Here is a 22,406-nt window from a genome sequence, read left to right on the forward strand (position 1 = left end):
TTAGTGTAAAACTTCACAGTAAGTATAAAATACACCCTAAATTCTTTTAATAATTTATCTTAAAAGTTGTGATTGTTATTTTAAACTATTTTTTATATACCTACATTTACTAGGAGAGATACCAATTTTGTCTTTGATCCTGCATATTTATAATCAATCGGGTTCATCGATGATTGTTATCTGTTGTTTTTTCCACGCAAATAAAATAATTAATTGTCAACAATAAACAATTCAAGAACCTTGTAATATGTATAGCTTCCTTATTAAGCGTCATAATCTTATTTACTTATTTGCTTACGATAAATCTTAGATTTGTATAGAAAGACTTGACTACCCTATTACTAGAATCTGCGCTGTTTCCTCTTTAAATACTCCTGAATAAATTATTGTTAATTAGCAATCCTAACTCTTATAATTAGTTTAAGCGCCCAATTAATTTTATTGGTCGCCCAAATTTTAACCGTTTATAATTTCTAAATGGAAACAATTTTAACGAGTTTATACCAAGGTTGTGAAGTTATTCAATATGAACGAAAACTGTAGAACCCATGATTTGCTAGTTGAATTTAAAATAGGTATGTTTTAGGAAACTACTAAATGCCGTGGCCAACTAATATACATATTACTCGGACTTACAGACGCCAAAGGTCGTGAGTTCATATCCTACCAGAACGGAAACAATTTGCGTAACAATTTATAATTCATTAACTTTCCAATACTGGTAATTAGGATTAATATTATACTTATTAATATTACAAATGTGAACGTGAGTTGGTTTGATATCTCATGTCGCTTTAACGGCTTAACCGATCGCTATGAAATTTGATATACATTTACTATATGAGATAAGGAAAAATATAGGCTAAATATATCCCGGTCAATGAACATATCACAGTGATGCAGAAGTCACAGGCAAAAGCTAGTAAAAAATAAATACTCGTACATACGCTCACGACAGTAACGCTTAATGCAGTACTGAGAGGGATTTACTCGATATACCGTTAAGTAATCAAATTAAACTGAGTGAAAGCGTTAAGCCTATCCTGGCTACGTTGGATTCGATTACTGAGACACAGGCTCTCTGACTAGTTTTGTCCCCAGTCTCATAATCTTATTCGAACCGAGACCTATTATATATTAGCATGCGTTAATATTAATAGAAAAAAGTACAGATTATTATTACTATATTACTTGGCTTTGTCTCCATGAACTGGAATATGAAATATCCTAAATATAAGTTAGAACATAACCTGCCCATGTAGCAAGTTTCATCCAAATCCATTCAGCCGTTTAAAGGTGATGCAAAAACAAACATCCAAACATCTTTACCAACGTTAGTATGATTACAATAATATTTGATAAACAACAGGTGCCTCGATTAATCTATCAGAAAATAGAGTTATGAGTATATTTATTTTTATGAATTATTTTTGGAAATATTCTTTATAATTGTCTCCTGAGATATAAACTAAAAGACGAGTATAATATATGTATGTAATAGATAAACCCGCATAAAAGTAGTTTTGTCATGATAAAATACAGAGGCGTACAGAGCTCGTATAATTTATTCAGTTATATTTTCTTATCTTCATTTTTATGTTCTTTTTGTAGATACCTACCTATCCATTTAGAAATTTTTATTCCAGTCTTCCATCTAGAAGTTCTATATCTAAATTAAAGAAATCGTAAGGTACTAAATACGGTAGAAAACATAGTTTGCATAATTCTATATTTTCTGATTGTGGGACCTTTTTTGCAAAATTTTTACAAATTTTACTTTGTTTTTTTAATTCAATTGTGGACAAATATTACAATAATATAATATTAAATAACTCAAAATAAAGTAGTTATTGTTATTGTATAAATTGTTTTTTTTTTCGAATATAAGAGAAAGAAAATACTAGCTATAAGTTTATTTTTTCAAAATAAAAAGATCTTGAAATTCTCTACCTAATAGTTGTAGGTTTAGTGTACTTCAATTATTTAAACTATATTGCCTGCTGCATATTTTAATTTCTTTTTAATGTATGGTAAAATGTGTAAATAAATAAATTCTCATTAGAATTAAAATAAAAAGGCCTTGATCAAAATATAATATTATCAGTGTACAAAATAGAAACAAAACACATTTATCAGTAGGTATTATTGATTGATTAATATTTAACGTCATATAGTTCAAGGTACCTTATTATCAAATAATGAAACACTTATCCATGCAGCAGTCCATTCAGTGACATAATTTCAAATAGTAATATGTCTGCAATATACCTCATATCTATATACCTACGAATACATGTACTATATGCTATTTATATTGTGTTACACAGATACTTAATACATCTATATATCTACATCGAATTTATAGTAATAAAGTATTACATATATATAATTCTCTGTATTAGAAAAAATATTGAAATATAAAAAATATTATATATATAAACTACAAGAGACAATAACATCCAGCCTATTTGATAGAATAGAGCTGATATGATGATAGATAGCAATCGCCTATCATCATATCAGCTCTTTACTGTCTACTGCTGGAACATAGGCTTCCCTCTTTAGGGGAGTTTGCCAGAAGTTCCCACTCTTGGCAGGCTAGTTGACAACCGCAGTTAGATTTTTGTGATATTTAAAGAAGGACGCTGCTGCCCATCTCTCCTTAACTAAGTTCCGGAAAAGGAACGAAAAAGGAAGGCCCATTCTATGCCAGGACAAGAATATGTTTCCGGGGTCTATGGTGTTATGCTGCTGTTGTATCCCGTAATTTCATGAGGAGATCCCCCCTTTAAACATATCGATGCAAATATATAGCTACTTCACGACAGAAACACGAGTAGTACTTTTGCACAAAGTCTCTCTTGTGCAAAATTCATCAGTAATATGATAAGTTAATTAATAACATTATTTAAAAGGAATAGAAGATCAAGAAAACGGTTCAGTATCTCAAACGATATTGGTAAGTACCAAAAATTGTGGTGTATACAACAATATATTATACAGTATAAATCGCATAAATAAAGGATTAAAAATTAGTTCCACTAGAATCTTAAATATAGTAGATACATATATCGCGTAGTCTGTATCACTCATTGTATTCTTCTTACAAAGAGTTAAAAGACATTCATTGAACCGACATGATGTAGCCATCCGCTGAGAAAACAGTTTCCTCTCTTTAGTTATTCGCATTCATTGACTGCCCTGTCGTAACTCTAATATTAACTATAATGATTTATTTTCAGACTATAATTTGATTTATTTTGTTTGTGAATTTTTTATACAAACTAATATTATTAAAGTAATATATATTACATAAATATATTTAATATATTTTTTTAAATTACAAAACTATTATTATATGTTCATTTTATATACTTACTGCACTGCACTTATGGGCCGATACCTATTCAGTAAATGCAGTATGTACGGTGTGCAGTATGCGTGCGTACGTGCGTGCTTGCGTGCATGCGTGCGTGCGTGGGTGCGTATATTTTATGGCACTGTAGTATTATGTAAATTATTGTTTAAAAATAAACTAACCGCCTAAAAGCAACCCAAGTGTTTAACTACAGGCAATATTACAAATGTCAAGCTTATATGATGAGTAAAAAACCATTTAATAAAATAAAACAGGTCAGGTGCGAGGAAAGAGTTAAAGAAGAAGAATAGTATTTTTTTTTATTTTCAATTAAAATTAAAATTATATATTACTTGTATACTAAATATCAATGAAATTTCCAACTACACTTATATACAAAATATCTAAATAAACCTTAACAAACTTTCAATATTTAATATGGACAATATTTCATGTAAAACCTATTTTTTATCCATTAAATAATACAAAAGGTACCTTGACTTATATTCCAAGAAGACAGAAATGATGACATGAACAGCATCCTTGAAACAATCACGCATCTACAATACAATTTCTAAATAATTTAGAAATCAAGTAATGGGTGCAATAGTATTCTAAATTGGATGTCGATACATATTCGTATACAGTTCAGATTATTTAAAGAATAAATAGTTTTGAGTTATTTTATGTAACAATTTGATACATAATAAATAAATTTTCTACCTTCTAATTAGATCAAAAACCTCTAAATAATGTCTATCTACAAAAAGAGCTTAAATTTTTTTTTATAATTGTATAATTAAATAATCCTGTAATTTATTAATTGCATTTCTTAATTTTTATCAAATAAACTGTCATTTTATTGACTAATAATTACAATATAATAAACTTTATACTTTTAAAATTTGTAAATGAGCATTTAAATGCCGAACGAAAAATTGACTAATCGTTTTTAGGTTTGTTTTTTCTACTCGCTTCGTCTAGATGTAATATACATACGCTTTTATTCTTCTAAGCTGTTAATATGTCAAATAAATAAAATAGTATACAATATTAATACTTTATTGAAAATATAAATAAATGGTACTGTATCTACTTACTTATATGTACTACAATAAAGTATCATATAAAAGAAGTAATAACTATATTAAATAATAGTCATAAAAATGTCTATTACACTATAATTAATTAATCAAATCACGACACGAATTTGGGTTGTGACGAGCACAATCGTTATCAAATGGATTACTGTTAACACTTCTTCGCGAAATAAGATAATAGTGGTATACATGTGTATATATATGTGACAACACAATCGTAAGGGCACAGATCGCACTGCCGTTTATTGAACTCTTTGCCATAAAGCAAAGATGACTCGTCTAACGGTCGTGTTGACAACGCTAGTGGTCGCTGCCATTGCTTTCCCACAAATACCAGAACCTGGAGAGCTTGCTCTTGTACTCGATGAAGAGACATTCGAAGACTATCTTGATTCATGGCTCGAACTAGAAGAATCCAAATTGGCAAATGCGACAAGTGCGGATACTAAAAATGGTACGTTAATATAACAGAAAAATTAACCACTCTTGTTCTCCACATCCACACATTGTACAGCAACTATCCGCTGTTACAGTAACTATGTTCAATGTTTTATTTTATATGAGACCGTGTAAAGTTGTTTTAGTTGTGTAGATACTTGCTATGACGACGGCGTCCATAATATTAGTGATATGCATATTGCTTTAAGTGCGATGGGTTCGATTTTATATCCAACCAATATAAGAAACATATTTACATAGTAGTTTATGCTCTTAGCTTCAAGCTATATGGTAACTGGGTAATTATTATAATTATTTAGTAAGTTTGTCGAATATTAGCCAAGTAATTATATCTACTACTTTAAATAATTACTTAATTATATTTAATTAAATTTTTATATATACATATGTAGTAAAATTTTATACATATGCAACTAAATATAACTAGACGGCAACATTCCTGGCCTAAATTTACAGACCCAAATATTTAAAAAAGCTATTACTTAACTACTATTAAGGAGATTAGGGTCACAAATGACCTTAATCTCATTTGCAGATAAGAGATAAAACTCTCTCTATAGTTAATGTAAATATATTCAATTCTTTGTCAAGTTCTATATGATATCACGCCCTCACAATATATCATTTTAACAATCTTGGCGGTGTAGCTGTTTATCATATTGTCTTCTTATGGTTGCGGTGTCGATCTCTGCAAAATAAAAATATTTATATTCTTGATTAGTCTTCTCCTTGTATTTTTACCTTTTTTATTATCTTATTACAAATTAAACAGATTTTATAAAATAATTCGATGACGTAGTGGGGAGAAGTTAAGAAACGGACATTTATTTACAGGTTGCTCAATCAGAGTGAACGGTGATCTTGGCCAGCCTCAACCGGTGTACATACGCAACAACAATTATCTCGTCCCTACCGGGACCACGGGGAGAATCAATTTCAACACCGGGGACCAAGTCACTGTATCTTGCACAGGATCTGGACGCATTGTTCAGCATCCTAACATAGTCTCCACGGTTCAAACTGCTGTTAGTATCTATCACTAAAATTATATTTCATGAAACTTAAAATCAAGAAAAAAAGTTAGTTGGTATAAAAGTACATTGCCAGTTTACTAGACAACGCGGTCACATGATAAATTTAGTACTTAATTATTCATATACAGAAAAAAAATCATTTTCACGTTTCGACATAGAATTGTCCATTTGAGAAATTTATCTGGGTTTCGTAAATAATATCACTGAATATCGAAATCAAATAAAAGATACACTTATATGAGATACATTTATCAAAATTGTCGAGTTAAAAATTTTATATTTTATAGTCAGGCAGTAATAGAATATACGTAACAATTTTTACATTTTGACATTAGAATCTTTTTTTTACAAAATTGAAATCGATATTCACTTTTAAGTGCATTATATAATATTATTATTACATTTGTAGTTATGCTTTAAAAACCCAGAAATTCATATATATATGCCTTTTCCAAGCTTAGTCCCTATATCACATTTCTATCTACATTTTCCCTTAATCACGCTATTTTATCAAATTAAAAGAGAGAAATATAATATTCATGTGTCTAATATACCTAAAATTCAAAATTCAAAATTCAAAATTCAAAAATCATTTATTCATGTAGGACATTTTAGCCGCTTATGAACGTCAAATTTTTACATTATAATTTTATATTTTCCCTACCGTCCAGTTCGGTATATAGATCCAATTGAGAAGAACTGGCAAGAAACTCAATTGAATTACTTTTTTTTTTTTTTAAAGCCAGTTTATTTACAATGTATATTTATATAGGTGTCTATGTCTAACATTAAATGAAAATTCAGTGCATGAACAACTATTGCCATGCACACTCGTCATTCAAGTAATCGTTTAGTGAGTAATAGGCTTTGCTCAGTAAATATGATTTAACAGATGTTTTGAATTTATTTAAGGGTAATTCCAACATATCCTTTGGTATCTTATTGTAAATTTTTATACCTATTCCCATAAAAGACCTATTAACTTTTTCTAAACGATACTTGGGGACAGCAAGTTTGTCTTTAAATCTAGTATTAATATTATGAATATTGCTGTTTTTTGGAAATAAGTCAAGATTTTTATGAACATATAGAATATTTGAATATATAAATTGAGAAGCAACGGTGAGAATATTTGCCTCTTTGAATTTCTCTCTTAATGAGTCACGACTCTTCATACAGTAGATCGCTCGAACGGCACGTTTTTGTAATATGAATATATTCTTAATATCTGCCGCTTTTCCCCATAGTAATATTCCATAAGAGAGTAAACTATGAAAATAACTAAAATAGACTAATCTAGCAGTATCAGTATCAGTGTACTGTCTAATTTACGCACGGCAAAAGCTGCTGAACTTAGTTTCGCTGCAAGGCTTTGAATTTGTGCACCCCATTGTGTTTTATTATCTAGTGTGATTCCTAGAAAGACAGTAGATTCTATAAATTCGAGAGATTCGTCATTTAATTTAATATTGCAATTAGTATTAAAACTTTTAGATAGAGAGAAATTAACACATTTTGTTTTTTTAGCGTTTAACATAAGGTTGTTAGTTGTAAACCAGTGCAGGAGACGCCGCAAAGCACTATTTACATCGTCATAATTATTAGTCATTCTATTAACTTTAAAAATCAATGAAGTATCGTCTGCAAACAATACTATGCCGCATCTATCCTGCATGGCATATGGGAGATCATTAATGTAAACTAGGAATAAAAATGGACCGAGAATAGATCCTTGAGGTACACCCATTTGCACAAGTGACGAGTTAAAAATTTTATATTTTATAGTCAAGTAATAGAATATACGTCATTTTGACATTAGACGTAGCGTTGCTAATCTTCACTTTCTGTATTCTATCAGATAGATAAGATTTTATTAAATTTAAAGCATTGTCTTTGACGCCATAAAAAGCAAGTTTTTTTAGCAATGTATTATGATCAATGCAATCAAAAGCCTTAGAAAGGTCACAAAAAACACCTATCACATCCATTTTAGTTTCCCATGCAGCAAATACGTGTCTAAAATATATATATTTTATTTTATGCTGGTATTACAGAATATAGTTGTATATTAATAAAAGGTGCTAACACTATATAGATATGAGTAATATCCACATGGCCGTGTGGTTTCGGCATAAAATAGGCTACCCGTTCCTTTCCCGTGGATGTATTAAAGGTGACTTAGGAACGGCGAGGCATCCCTCGACGCAGTAGCGTCCCTCTTAAAAGATCTGTAAACTAACAACTAACTAACTACGGTTGCCAATCCGCCTACCAAGCGTGGCAACTACTGGCAAAATTACCCAAGGGGTAGGCTTATGTTCAGTAGTGGACGGTTAAGGGCTGATATGATAATAATGATATATCCATTGTATATATCTACTCAATATTCTACTAATATATTTGCAGAATTTTTATGTAGAATACGCACGCATTCATTCCAATTTTTTCACTATTTATACTGCATGTCATATTATTTAGATAATTGTCATAACTAATAAAATATTTAGGTATAACGTTAAGTGTTTAAAGATGTATTATATTAAATACAGACAGCAACTTGCGTAAGCAACAATTTGGTGTCTGGTTCTGGATGGCTGAATGGTAACGGTCAGTTTGGTCAACTTACTTGCTCCACTCATTCCTTCCACGACGCTCAGGCAACAAATGAACGTTGTTTCAATAACAATTTAGTCATTAGGTAAGTAAATAAAATACATGCATATATTTAATAAATTATTATATTATTATTATATTACATTTTTACATTAAATTGAATAGTAGCAGTCACTGGCCAATCGCCCATCTTCGTCATATTCTGCGGCCAACAACCAGTCTGGCATCGAATTATAGACTACGTAGGACTAGTTCATTTGATAGCCGATACCCTCTCCATCTTTTAGTCATAGCAATTCCAGGTCAAACAGTTTGTATCTCTCTTAAGCAGAGAGATACAAATTGTTAGTCTGTTAACTGTCATCTCGTCATCTGCATTAAATAGCTAGAACAAGACGCCTATTAAACCAAGCCAAGAAGAATCACATTACCTAATGAATTTGAGAGTTATTGTGGGTTGTATACGATCTTCAGTAGTACCTATAGTTTTATTCCAGAAGTATTTTTCCACTAACTGAGATCTGCAGTATATTTTCTGGTTTTGATAATGTTTATTCATTTAAGGGTTGGCTTCACCGTAAACAACGTCTTTTATCCAAAATACTGGTCATGCTTCGATCAAAACCGATTGGAAGTTCTTTATGTATGGTACGAGCAGAATATACCTAATGCTATCTACCAGTCTGGTGTAGATAGGCCGAATTGGTTAGGTAAATTTTTTATCTTAATATTTCTATACAAATATTAGCTACATAAAATACTAAACATGTCTTTGAAAAAATATTTTTTCTCTGTAAAGACCTATACTTCTATAAAAGTGATGAACGAATATATTTGAATGATTACTAGACATCTTTAACAGTGTTCTCTTCAAACAGCTGCTATTATATTGTTGTCATCATAAGAGTGTATATAAATGCCTATAATTGTATTTGTCCATGTACATAGATACATATTTTAAAAACACTTAAAATATACGCACGAACGTAATACACACATTTTTTTTAGCTGGAAGTTTCTTCCCTGGCATCGACATTAACAATAGATACACTCAAGCTCAACAGAAAGCATCAATTGCTAGACTTGTGGGACAAAATTTAGCGGATAAATACATAACAAGTCATCAATTCCTGGCCCGTGGTCACTTGGCGGCCAAGACTGACTTCATCTATGCAACCGGCCAGCGGTCCTCATTTTACTTCATTAACGCTGCACCACAGTGGCAGCCATTTAATGCTGGCAACTGGAACTGGCTTGAACAAGTAAGTTTAGAGAACAACGTTTCTGTATAATTAAAAAAAATATTGGATTTAACATAGTTTTGTGTATGTGTGCGTGTGTGTGTATTGGTCCATCAATGGGCTGTATATGGACACTTGTAACTTCTGAGACATCTTATATGCTTTTTTTGAGTCAACTAAATTGTTGCACCTCGATCCATTGGCATATTTTCTTCTACCTCCTTATATTTAGCTTATATTTATAAGCTTTTCCAGTAGACTCATACGGATATTTGCTAACGAATCATAGTTATATATCAGATTTTCTATAGATTTGGATTCCTCACTGTACAATCTGTACAGCGGGTCTGAATACAGACTCATATAATATACGTATACCTTATAGGCATTTGCCCAATTAAGACACCCAGTATGAGTATTAACTGTTGAGACATCACTGGCATAGTATTTTATTTCATTCATCAAACTGACAGAGCATACAAACTAACTGATAGCAAAATTTGACTGCTTAAATATATACAACGAGATAAGTTTCAGAACGTCAGAATCGTTACATATAAATATAAGTTATTAAATGCTATAATTTGGTTAATAACTTTCTGTTAAAGCTTATAATAGAAAATTTAGGGTTCTGAACAAGGCAAAAGAGTAGGTATTTCACTCCTCAGCATTGACTCCTTCTTTTATAAAGCCCAAATTCGCCTACAAATGGAATACTGATCACATCTTTGAGCAAAAGCATTCCAATATCAGCTCCTTCCACTTGATTCTATACAGCGTCGACGATCCTATGCTAACGAACAGTTTGGACTTCCTGAGTTTGAGGCGAAATGTTGCCTTAATCATTTTTTATTAGCTTTCAAGATTTGATACCATCGTTACCTTTTTACCATCGTACCTCGCACTACAGAACTGGAGTTCACTCTCTTTTCTTGGATGCGTGGCATACTACCACTTTCCGTACATCCCGTTCATTTCTACATCGCACGTCTAGGTTATGAAATGAACTCCCGTCTTCAGTCTTCCCTTTAAAATATAATATGAGGAATTTCAAAAACTGTGTATACAAACATTTAAAAGGCCGGCAGCGCACCAGCAACTCCTCTCGTGTTACAGGTGTTCATGGGCGACGGTAGCCGCTTTCCCGTTCACTTGATTAAGAAATAACAATAAGAAAAAATCAAAAAGTTTGTAGTAGATGGACATAGATATTTTTATATTGTGGATTTTTTTTCAGTTGTAAATTAATTTTAATACATCCAGTTTTATAAAATACTCGTACTATTCTTTTAGGCAACGCAACATTCTCGCTTGACTTACATTTAACTTGAAATATTAAAAATTTATCTCGTATCATTCTAATAATAAAAAATTAATACAAACAAAATAAAAGTGGAAATGAAACAAAATATTTTTATTGTGTTTTACAGAATCTACGTCATCGGATCGGTCAAGCCGGCTACAATACTATAATCTACACTGGCACCTTTGGCGTGACTCAACTGCGTGACCAGAACAATCGTCTGGTTGACTTTTACTTACATACAGATATTAACAACAACCCTCAAGTGCCTGTCCCGTTATACTATTACAAGGTACCTATATAATTGCACAGATAATAACGTAGAAGGAATCCATGTCTTCATCCAATTACGGCTACGCTGTGACACATCGTCTTTGCGACTTACAGAAGGTATTCTACTGGCATACATTAAAATAATGTATCGTTCAAAGCCGGGACAAGTTGTTAATAATATATAATCTTCATTACTTATAAATATTCATTAATATAACAAAATCAATAATTTGCAAACCCACATATATGTAAATTATTGGCTGAAACTATTTTACCAAAAATTTATATATATATATATATTCCTATAATGACACAAAACTGCACGTGTGTGAATGTTTAGGCTTAAAAGTAAGAGGACAAATTCCCTATCGATGACTAGCGATGCGATGATAAAAGGTGGCTGTGGGCATCATGTCAAATAATTCCTTAGAACACAATGAAACTGCCTTCCTTTGTTCCCTTTTCCGTGTTTCTTGCCGCTTGTATTCATTAAAACCAAATATAGTATCTAAAATATGCTATTGTTAAATAATCTATTATATAACTTATAATAACAAAAACATTACCTATCTGATTACTTATTGTATTATCGAGTTAAAATACAATTTTATTATGAGACTTGAATTTGTGATTTTATAAGTTAAAGATTTTATGAAAGAAATGAAGGGCGATTTTTTTAGTTAAAAAAAAAGATGTGTCTTTAAATCACTTAAAGTGACATTTGGGAAAACATTTTTTTTTTATCGATTTGACATTCGATACTCCATCTATAATTATAATCTAAGTACCAATCTTAAAACGTTAATTACTAATAAGAGTTTTATTGGTAGCACGCTGGTCATATAATTTGATTTATAGTTTTATTTTGAGTTTTGTATCTATTGCATTTAAGTCATTGTTTTTTTTTTTCAGGTGGCGTATGATCCGTCTCGACGCCTAGGAACAGCTTTTATAAGTATCAACAATCCTTACTACACTGAAGCGGAAGTACGGGATCTGATGTTCTGCACGGACCGGTGTCGTAACAACAACGCTTTCAACTGGTTGAACTGGCAGCCAGACCGCATTGATCTCGGATACAGCTTCTGTTGCACAGTCGCCGACTTTAGAAATTTCATACCTCACTTACCTGACTTCGAAGTTATTGGTCTACTCACATGAAATACATCTCTATTTACGTGATATGATTACGGCGATTAACTTAATATATAATTTTAATGTAATAAAAACTAACTGTATTTTAAGCTAATAAATCTCTATGTACTTACTCTAATTTACTAACTTAATACATTATTTTTCAACCGACTTCAAAAAGAAGAAGGTTCTCAATTCGATTGTATTTTTTTATGTTGGTTACCTCATAACTTCGTTAATTGTAAATCGATTTGGAGATTTTTTTATCTTAAAGAATATAATATGTAAGAGGTGACTAAGAAAACTTAATGATCGAGGAATGGGTAGCAGCGTCCATTTTATAACTTCACCAAAAGCTAAACTACAGTTGCCAATCCGTCTGGTAACTACTGGCAAAATGCCCCCAATGGTAAACTGCCATAAGGAACGGTCCTGTTTCTTATGACAGTCGATGGAAGAGGCCTATATTTGGCAGTTGGTAGATAATAACTAACATAATGATGATGATACATGAATGAATGAATGAAAACCCTTCAAAAAATGATATAAATGAACAATATGTATAAAAATATTTATTTATTATGACGGACTTAACACGGGACAGTGTTCTCTACCAGTCAACTATTGGGCAAACTGAAAAATAAATAGGCAGTTTATTATTGAATTGAGAAAATATAAATACTTAATTCATATATTATGAACGTATAATTAAACTAATATAAACATACACATAATATTATATATATATATATATATATATATATATATATATATATATATATATATATATATAATACATACATAAATATTACTATAACAAACAATTAACTGTATTAGAAGAGCAAATAAAACAATCTATGACTTAAATAGAGTAAAATTAGGAGGAAAGTGAGAAAACATAAATAAAGAAATATGTATAATGTTTTAATTTTTATATATTGGTAACTAAGCACCTTTAACCGGCTGAATGGATTTGAATGAAATTTAATAAAAGATACATTATATATGACATACTGCAAGCTATCAGCGTTCACTGTTATGCGGATGACAGTACTTGTGACTCCTATTATAAAGATAGTACTAATATCCCACGAAATGTATCAAAAGAAAGTAGAAGACAGTTGGTGCTTGACGTTAAGATATCTCTCAAGCGAATCTCGGAGTGGGAAAAATCATAAAACTTGGCACACGTCAAGTTATTGGCCGTATAGTCCCGAAATAGAATAGGTCACCCCTTCCTTTCCCGTGAGTGTCGTAAGAACCGACTAAGGGTGGGCGTGGAATGGGCAGCAGTGTCCCTCTTAAAACATCTCTAAAGCCTAACTCACTCGTTTTTTTAATAATATTCTGAAGTCAGTGTCGTAAGAACCGACTAAGGGTGGAATGCCAAGTGTCCCTCTTAAAACATCTCTGCTAAGCTGCTAAGCGTAACAACGCCTGGCAAAACTCTCCAAGGCATATGTTCAGCAATGGACAGTTAAAGGCTGATATGATGATGATGATGTCAAGCTATTATAGAAAAAAATAACTTTTGTATAATTTTTTTTCTGTGCGAAAAAAGTTCAGATAGCTTTGCGCATAGCTAAAAGCTTTGCTTTGATCCTGAGGTGGACACTAAACAATTCTAGAGTGAACACAGCTCACCCGGCAATCCCCTTAAATACGTCTGTAATTGACAAGAAGTGGCTACCTATAATAATATAAATAAATATACACATTTATATTATTATATATTTATACTTAGAAAACATTCATTGATAGTTTTTGCTTTATTAACTACACTTATGACTTTTTTCTTCGTCCTATTTTATTCACTCACTTATGAATGTAATATAATTAATACCTATTAAACGTCGAAATATTGATTAAGAAAATTGATGAAAAATAGGTAAACAAGCACAGTAGCGGTATGTTATGGAAAAGTAAGACAGACAATAAAACAACAGTAAAAAATCTAAAACTGGCATTTAAAAACAATTATTAAGACAGAAATTTATAAAAAAAAAGTCCACGTTGTGTACGGATATAAAGACATGTCATCCACGCGCAAATCCAATTGATTAGATTTAGCATTTTGATGTCTCATATCGTTGCAAATAATCTATGTACAATCAAAGAAAATTAGCAATATCGGCGCGCGGAATTTTTACGTTTCGCAACACAAATTTCTTCATCTGAAAGCCAGCAACAGATTGCCGCGCGCGTCCCGCGCTTCAGGGAGGATGGCTATCAGATAATCATTAAGGAAAAACAAAAAGCGTATGAAGGGCAGAGGTGGCAAAAAATTACATAATTATAGTAACATACTGAAAAAAAATATACATAATACATTAGAAATACACATATAATACATAAACATTACTTTTAATATATATGGATATACCTACTAATAAATGTGAAATATATAACCGTTAGATTGTTTAAAAAACATTTGATATAATGTCTTAAGTACCCTTAAAATAGAAACACAAATAAATGGAAACTAATTGTCAAATTAGCTCACTCGTTTTTTTAATAATATTCTGTATACTTATATACCATAGACTTAATATACCTACCGTACTTTATAATGTAATTAGAAACTATTTTGTTCACACTCTTGCCAAAACAGTTTCGAATATATGTTTTGTAAATTATTGTTTTAATGTCTTTCTCGTTCTAACATACAGATTATTTTCTTATTTCTTATTCAGGTATTTTCTTTCTTTTACTTTGCCAATCTGTATACTTCACAATCTAAGGGCTACAGTGTATCCGATCGACCGTCAGTAAAACTGTCAGTTTTGTTCATCAGTCAGTAATAATAAATATATTGTCAAATTTGTTGAATGTTTTGTAACGTCTATTCGTTTGTATTATTGTACTTATAGTTAACAACCCAATCGATTTTTATTTGTTTACTTTATTATTGTAATACACATTTAAGTTAAGAGCTAGTTAATTTATAATTGTCTAGTCCAAAATACATTACATGATGGCAGGAGAATTAAAACTCGTTAATGAAGAGGACTTAGTGCATTTAAAAGAAAGAATGAGTTTAATAGTCAGTGCCGATCCAGCACAGTATCATAATGAGTTCTCGTTACGAAGATATTTGAGAGCGTTTAAGACAGTTGATCAAGCATTTCAGGTACTCTTTACTGATATTCCATATGTTTGACTACTATACAAGTATTGATTAATTTTTTAAGTATTCATTCATCATAACTACGTTACCCTAGTAAGGATAACGTATCAGTGGATAATTCCGAACTTTCATATAACTGAATGTCTTAAATTTTATTAATTCACAATCGACATCAATAAATTTTGTACATTTGTTTTCAACACAATGTTGAGTAAATATATATACATAAAGATTACTTAATTGGTCACCAATATTAAACAGTAATAGGAGAAAGGTATTTTTACTTAAAAAAAGAACTCAAAAGTACACATTAAAATTGTGGGATTACAGATATTTTAAAATCATACAGAATATGCATCACATAAAATAGATAATTTATCATATTTACTTTCCATTCAGTTAGATAAGATTATAAATCTGATCTCATAAGATAAAACTTGCAAAGTCAAATAATGTTGTTAAATAATTTATATTATGCCTGTACTATTTTCATCTTATAAAAAAAATATTACATAACAACATAATAACTAAGCATAGTAACTAGATTTGTCCCTAAAAGAAGGGAATATAGCAAACTAATGCTATGACAAATTGTTTATTATAAGCTTTTATTTCTAGTATTCTTTCTCTACACTAATCTACTTTGTTTTCTTTATCTCTTACATCATCATCATCTTTATCATAAGTAAATAATAAAATATTGAGAAAGGAAGTAATGTAAATAGAATGGTGATGCATTGCATTTTTAATCTGTCACCATATTGAATGTTTAGACATTTACATCTTGTTTTAAGCAACATGAAGTAGTAAATAAGTCGGCATCCTCTGTGGGAAAACGGTAATCATTGCCTGTTGATATATACTATAAATATTTTATATAAAGTAATCACATACAAATATTTATATATTGAACATTATCTATGTTAATGCATACAATGCAGTAAGAAAGAGCTATGTTTATTGAAATATTTATTTAATTTAGTACTGCACATATAAGGTCAGTGTGTCGCCCCACCACTTCTATTTCATTTTTCTTTGTAAGTCTTATGTAAATTCATATGTTATTTAAAATACATTTCACTACCAAAATTATTGTATTATAAATTGTCATCATAACAGATTCTTTATCAGATAAGAAAAGAGAACAAATACTATAAATAAAATATGCTGAAGTATTTAATAGAGCTAATTAATTACTTAACATTATCAATTCCTATAAATTGCCCTAATAATGCCAATTAGAAACCAACATAGTTCTTTGAATTTTTGTATTATTGTATGTAAGTAAAAATTTGACACAGTTCATGCAACTGTACTATTATTCTAACATTTAGATTGGACACTTTTCAGGCAATATTAAAAACAAACAAGTGGCGTACAGAATATGGAGTGGCAGAGTTACACAATGATAAAGAACTTATAGAGAAGTACTCAGACAAAGCTAGAGTACTCAGACATCGGGATATTATAGGACGACCAATCATCTACATTCCAGCAAAAAATCATAGTTCTAGTGACAGGAATATTGATGAATTAACAAAATTTATTGTTTACTGCCTGGTAAGATAGTCATGACATTATTATTGTTACTATTGCCATAATTCTTTCTGCATTATGAACATTAACAAGATGGCAGATTTTCGCCTGCAATTTGTTTTGAATTATTTGTCTTTCTATCTTTGTTATTTTCTCAAGGACATTCCCAATTTTTTTTTGATTCCAGGAGGATGCTAGTAAAAGATGCTTTGAAGAGGTAGTTGACAACTTGTGTATCGTGTTTGATTTGAACCAATTTACACTTTCATGTATGGACTATCAAGTACTAAAAAACCTAATCTGGTTACTCAGCAGACATTATCCTGAGAGGCTTGGTATTTGTTTGATTATCAATGCCCCAACATTCTTCTCGGGCTGCTGGACTGTTATAAAAGGCTGGTAAGTTTATCCATATTATTATTACGTCTTAATAATATCAAAAATATTTAAAGATGTTTTGTGGTAAATGAAATTATATGCAAAAGCTTATACTAATTAATAATAAATAAACACTCATAGACGTATTATACATTGCTACTTAGCCTGACTTAAGTAGTGCTTGTATCATGTTTACTACTATACAACTATTAAAATGTACAAGTTTTTTTTTTTTTTTTTTGTAAATACATACTATTTAATCTGGATGATTCTATACATAATATATAGAATCATCCAGACCAAGTCTTACTCATAAATACAAATGTTTGTATTGTAAACTCGTGACCATCTCAAAACGAGGTGGTATGTTAAACTGCTACACCATCAAAGTTGTCACATATGTCATAGAAAATATTTTTTTACAAACTTTCAAGTGAACCAAATGATGATGAATGATAATAATTAGTTTGGAATTAAACAGCGTTGTGTAATATGTCCTGCGGTATTTAAAAACATACTTGTTTTGTATATGTCATAGATAGGTCATAGAAATATGATATAGTTGAATCTAATGAAGGAGACTGCCTGTAACGGGAACTAATGTCGCCAAATGATTAAGAAAGCTGACCACGAATAATAGAAAAAGTTAAGAGTTTTGTATTGTATTAATATATTGATCTATCTGCAATATATTAATACAATATATTGTACATGTAATGACAAATGGTAAATGTAAATAAACATCATATTCTGAATTGGTATGATGTATTGAACAGGTTTTCTTTAAGTAATGCAATTTTTTACAGGCTTGATGAAAACACAGCTGGAAAAGTAACTTTTGTTAACTCTGAAATGGATCTTTGCCAATATCTGATACCTGATATCCTGCCAACTGATATGTAAACTTCTATACTTAAATAAGTTTTATTCATATATAGTGTTTAAGAAATTATAACTAAGACATTAAATGTTTCTAAAATGCTGACCATGAGGACAAAACACCATATAAAGTTTTCATACTCTTTGAAAATTTTATTCTATTATACTGTATAATATATTTAAACATTATTATACCATATATATATTTACATGTAAATAATATATAAAAAGTATAGTCATTCTTGCCATAAAACTTTAATTTGGTAGGTAAATACAACCATGTAAGTAAAATCCGAGATTTATCATGTGTTGTGTACATTTTAAAGTTTATAGAAACAAATAACAATACCAAAAAGTCAATTGCTTTACTCTTACTTCCATAAATATTGTGTTCTTGGTTTTATATTAATTTGTGGCTAACTAAATTAAGTACTTAACTATTTATGTTATACCTACATGTATTTTAAATGTTTGTTTTGACGTATTTTTATTGAAATGTCCATAAAAACAAAGTAACCGACAATTATTTTAATTTGTAAAAATATTTTCCATAACTCAATAACCTATTTTTATTAGTTTATCACTACACCTAAACCTGAAACTTTTAACCACAAGTAACGTGAACAATAAGCTTTACAAAAACATATAGATCTTTTTTATACCTTAAATTTAAATTTCATGAAAATTTAATAGGCAATCATCAATATTTATTACTATTCCCTAGTTAATAAATTTAAGGTAATATAAAACGTCAAAAATGAGAATTGATAACAAATATAAACAATTTTTTTCTGTACATAATTCTTACACAGGGAGTGGCTTAATAGACTCATTACGATTAACTTTGTACAAATGCAATTAATAAGATTGTTTGTATTCTAGTCACAGCCTAACCGCTTAAAGCAAAAGCTCTTATATTTGTATACTCGTAAGCACATTCTCATGTAATTCTAATTTGTATCTACTACTTATAAATAATTAAAACATGATTATAATTTATAATATAATTGTAATTACGTAGATAAGAGAAATTAATAAGAAAATAGTTTCAGTTCTGGCCACAATTTGTGAATTATATTCACCAAACCGAAGAAAAGTAATGTTTGCTACTTTTAGATTGTTAATTAAGATTTCGATGATGATTTTCCTAACAGAACTGTGTGAGGGGAAACAATTGTTAAGAATTTTATTACTTATAATGATTTTGAATAGAAGTTGGACTTTACCGTGAAACAACAAATTCGAATTTCATCCAAAATTGCTTGTTTTCTAGTAGGTACAAACTTCATTAGTTTGTATCAGTCAGTTTTGTTATCTATCAATACAAACATTCCTTTTTATCCAACTTAATTTGCTGCAATAAATTTGTTAATTTTGTAATACCTTTGTAATTTCCAGAGTAGATCACATAATTTTCATCAGTGTTCATTAATATTAGTACGTATGTATACTACATATTTCATGTTTATTTTGTTTAACTAAAGTAATTAAATAGATGATAAGTATGGTTGATTTTTATATATAACTAGCGACTTGCCCCGGCTTCGCACGGGTACAATGTATAAATAATGTGGTGTCCATGTGGAGTGATTAATATTACTATTGTATCCGTCTAAATAACATTCCAAACTCCACATAATTTGTACAATCTTTTTAAACATTAAATGGCTATAAAATTTTATTTGTATAATGTATGAAATGGCATCGCGTACTTTTTTGTAGAGCTAATAAAGAGGAACAATTCCATCATACATTATTATATTTCAATATTTTCGAAAAAAGCTCTCAATCGACTTAATTTCTTTCGACATCTTGAACAAAACTATTTTAAATTATACGTATAAATCTTCCTCTTGAATCACTCTTCTAATGAAATGAAAACCACATTAAAATCCGTTACGTACTTTGTACAGACGGCGGGAAGCGACTTTGTTTTATACTATGTAGATATTTAGCTGTATATTGCATATCAATTTCTTCCTCGTGCTCTAAAACTATATAATGAGTACCTGAATGATTTACTTATTTTATATTTATGTATAATAAAAAAGATTATAACCCTCACAGTAATAGGTTATAAGCCATTTTTACTTAAGTTCTCTATTTTTAATAGCAAAGTATCAAAAATCAACAAATGTTGTGAGGAAGAAATCGGCTCCACTATATTATATGTATATAATACTTATTTCAAAATCCTGAAAACGACAGGGTACGACTCTTGTTTAGATTTTCTAAGAATTTGTAATATTTCTAATTTTTAATTAGGCATCCCTATTGATGATACTTCAGTCCTTAAACTATTAATCGACCTCTTAATATTTCATAACTTGAATAATAAATTAATTTATAACTTATATAATTCATTAAAATAAGCAGTACAACAAATTAGGTAACTAGTAAAATTATTTGTTGGTTTACCTCAAAGCACTCTAGGCACAGCGCTAAACAGCACTATTGATAATAGGAAATTTATGTAATTTACTAATTTAGCGTTTATATCTTTTAACCACTCTAGTCGGATAAATCCGACAGAGAACCTATTTACACTTATATGGTAATTACATTCAGATTATAAGAATTATCATATATTGAAATTATTTGTAATAGTCGTGAAATATAAAATTATTTATTTTGAAATATTAGATAAACCAAAGATCTACAATATAAAGTTGCTGGTTTGAGTTGTCAAATGCTAGAGACACGGCACCTTCTATAAAGCGAAGCGGTCAAAAATTAAAAACTAAACATTAAAAATATTGCAGTATTTACTTTTTTTTTTTGTTACGGAAATAGGTATATGTAAAGCATTCCGTTATGTTAATATTTTAGACTATAGCAAAATTATAGAAATATATAATTTATTGTTAAGTTGTAATATGTCAAGATACTAATATAATGTTAAGAGGCAATAAAGTTTTATTTTATTACCCACATGTAAATTGCACGCACATCTACTTTTTAGTGTTGTATCATAATGTTATACAGATACTGCTCATGTCTATAGGCGACGGTTACCACTTTCCATCAGGTGGACCGTCAGCTTGTTTGCCATTCTAAGTTGTATAAAAAAAATGATGAAAGATGTTTATAATTGGCTAAGTAAGGAGTTATTTTACGAATCAAATGTAGAAACTCCTTTTTTAGGTCGATTAAATCTTTGTCTGATCTAAATCTAATTTTCTTTTTCGCTTCATGACATTTGTAACTTTGCCCCGCGTGAATTCTGTAAATTCTGACTGAATGTAGTTTACCGGTGTACCAAATTCTTAGTAGTAGTGACTAGCAGCCGAATTATTAGCAATATATCCTATGAGATCGACCTCCCCATGGTATCCCTTAGAACTCATCCTCTTTAATTCCTGATGAGCGATGGCCATTACGATGAGACATCTCACCTAACTATATTGTATTTAAGAAAAAGTTATATGAGGGATCTTAATAAAATTACTAGAAACTATTAGAAATTTTGTGTCTGTCTATGTTTGTTTCGGCATCATGCAAGCTAAAGTCTAACTTAAAATCTTGTGTACTTGTTTTATATTGAAATGTCATCTATGTCATCTCTTCCATTAGTGTTCCTACTTCTAGAATACATGCGATATGAAATAGCGAGCTACAGACTAGTTAGGTAAAATATCATTTTAAGTGGAACTGAATTAATAATAGTATATGGTACTGCTGAATAATATAATTTATTGATATCAAATGAAACCATATTATTTATAATAATCATTTTACTTCCTTAATAGGTAGTTTACAAATACGTTATACAAATGAATAGAGTAATTGTACAATTCGGAAGCGAATTACACTATTTGAACATGGTATCCATGATTATGTTTATAGTTAACATTCCTACTTACTTCTTACTGTGCTGTTCAAAGTTAAAAAGGAGTTACCATGTCTCATAATTTCAAACTAGTCTTTTTTTATTTAACATTATATGTAATACTTAATAGTTATTATTAAGT

At 30.0% G+C, this 22,406-nt stretch overlaps 2 protein-coding genes across 2 annotated transcripts; both read left to right on the forward strand.

Annotated features, from left to right (window-relative positions):
• The first annotated feature begins 4,640 nt into the window (after window positions 1-4,640).
• Window positions 4,641-12,648, forward strand: LOC113523414 (uncharacterized). Its single transcript, XM_026909381.3, has 7 exons — window positions 4,641-4,912; window positions 5,752-5,942; window positions 8,501-8,649; window positions 9,129-9,274; window positions 9,573-9,826; window positions 11,236-11,400; window positions 12,294-12,648. Exons 1-7 carry the CDS (start codon window positions 4,729-4,731, stop codon window positions 12,540-12,542), a joined length of 1,338 nt encoding a protein of 445 aa, XP_026765182.2. The 5' UTR covers window positions 4,641-4,728; the 3' UTR covers window positions 12,543-12,648.
• Window positions 12,649-15,310: 2,662 nt separating this feature from the next.
• On the forward strand, window positions 15,311-22,084 carry LOC113509123 (uncharacterized). The gene is made up of 4 exons (XM_026892418.3): window positions 15,311-15,645; window positions 16,993-17,202; window positions 17,366-17,577; window positions 18,363-22,084. The coding sequence occupies exons 1-4, from the start codon at window positions 15,487-15,489 to the stop codon at window positions 18,457-18,459; spliced, it is 678 nt and encodes a 225-aa protein (XP_026748219.1). The 5' UTR covers window positions 15,311-15,486; the 3' UTR covers window positions 18,460-22,084.
• The last annotated feature ends 322 nt before the right edge of the window (window positions 22,085-22,406 follow it).

The sequence above is a fragment of the Galleria mellonella genome, unplaced genomic scaffold (genome assembly GCF_026898425.1).
Source record: "Galleria mellonella isolate WM207_F2 unplaced genomic scaffold, CSIRO_AGI_GalMel_v1 utg90, whole genome shotgun sequence".
In the NCBI taxonomy this organism is placed as follows: domain Eukaryota; kingdom Metazoa; phylum Arthropoda; class Insecta; order Lepidoptera; family Pyralidae; genus Galleria; species Galleria mellonella.

Excerpts from the sequence above, each read along its gene's own strand:
- LOC113523414 (XM_026909381.3), top strand. The coding sequence starts at position 4,729 with ATGACTCGTCTAACGGTCGTGTTGACAACGCTAGTGGTCGCTGCCATT. Across the intron at positions 9,275-9,572 it reads AGATAGGCCGAATTGGTTAG|CTGGAAGTTTCTTCCCTGGC; the intron begins GTAAATTTTTTA and ends CATTTTTTTTAG. Across the intron at positions 11,401-12,293 it reads TCCCGTTATACTATTACAAG|GTGGCGTATGATCCGTCTCG; the intron begins GTACCTATATAA and ends TTTTTTTTTCAG.
- LOC113509123 (XM_026892418.3), top strand. The coding sequence starts at position 15,487 with ATGATGGCAGGAGAATTAAAACTCGTTAATGAAGAGGACTTAGTGCAT. Across the intron at positions 17,203-17,365 it reads AATTTATTGTTTACTGCCTG|GAGGATGCTAGTAAAAGATG; the intron begins GTAAGATAGTCA and ends TTTTGATTCCAG. Across the intron at positions 17,578-18,362 it reads TGGACTGTTATAAAAGGCTG|GCTTGATGAAAACACAGCTG; the intron begins GTAAGTTTATCC and ends AATTTTTTACAG.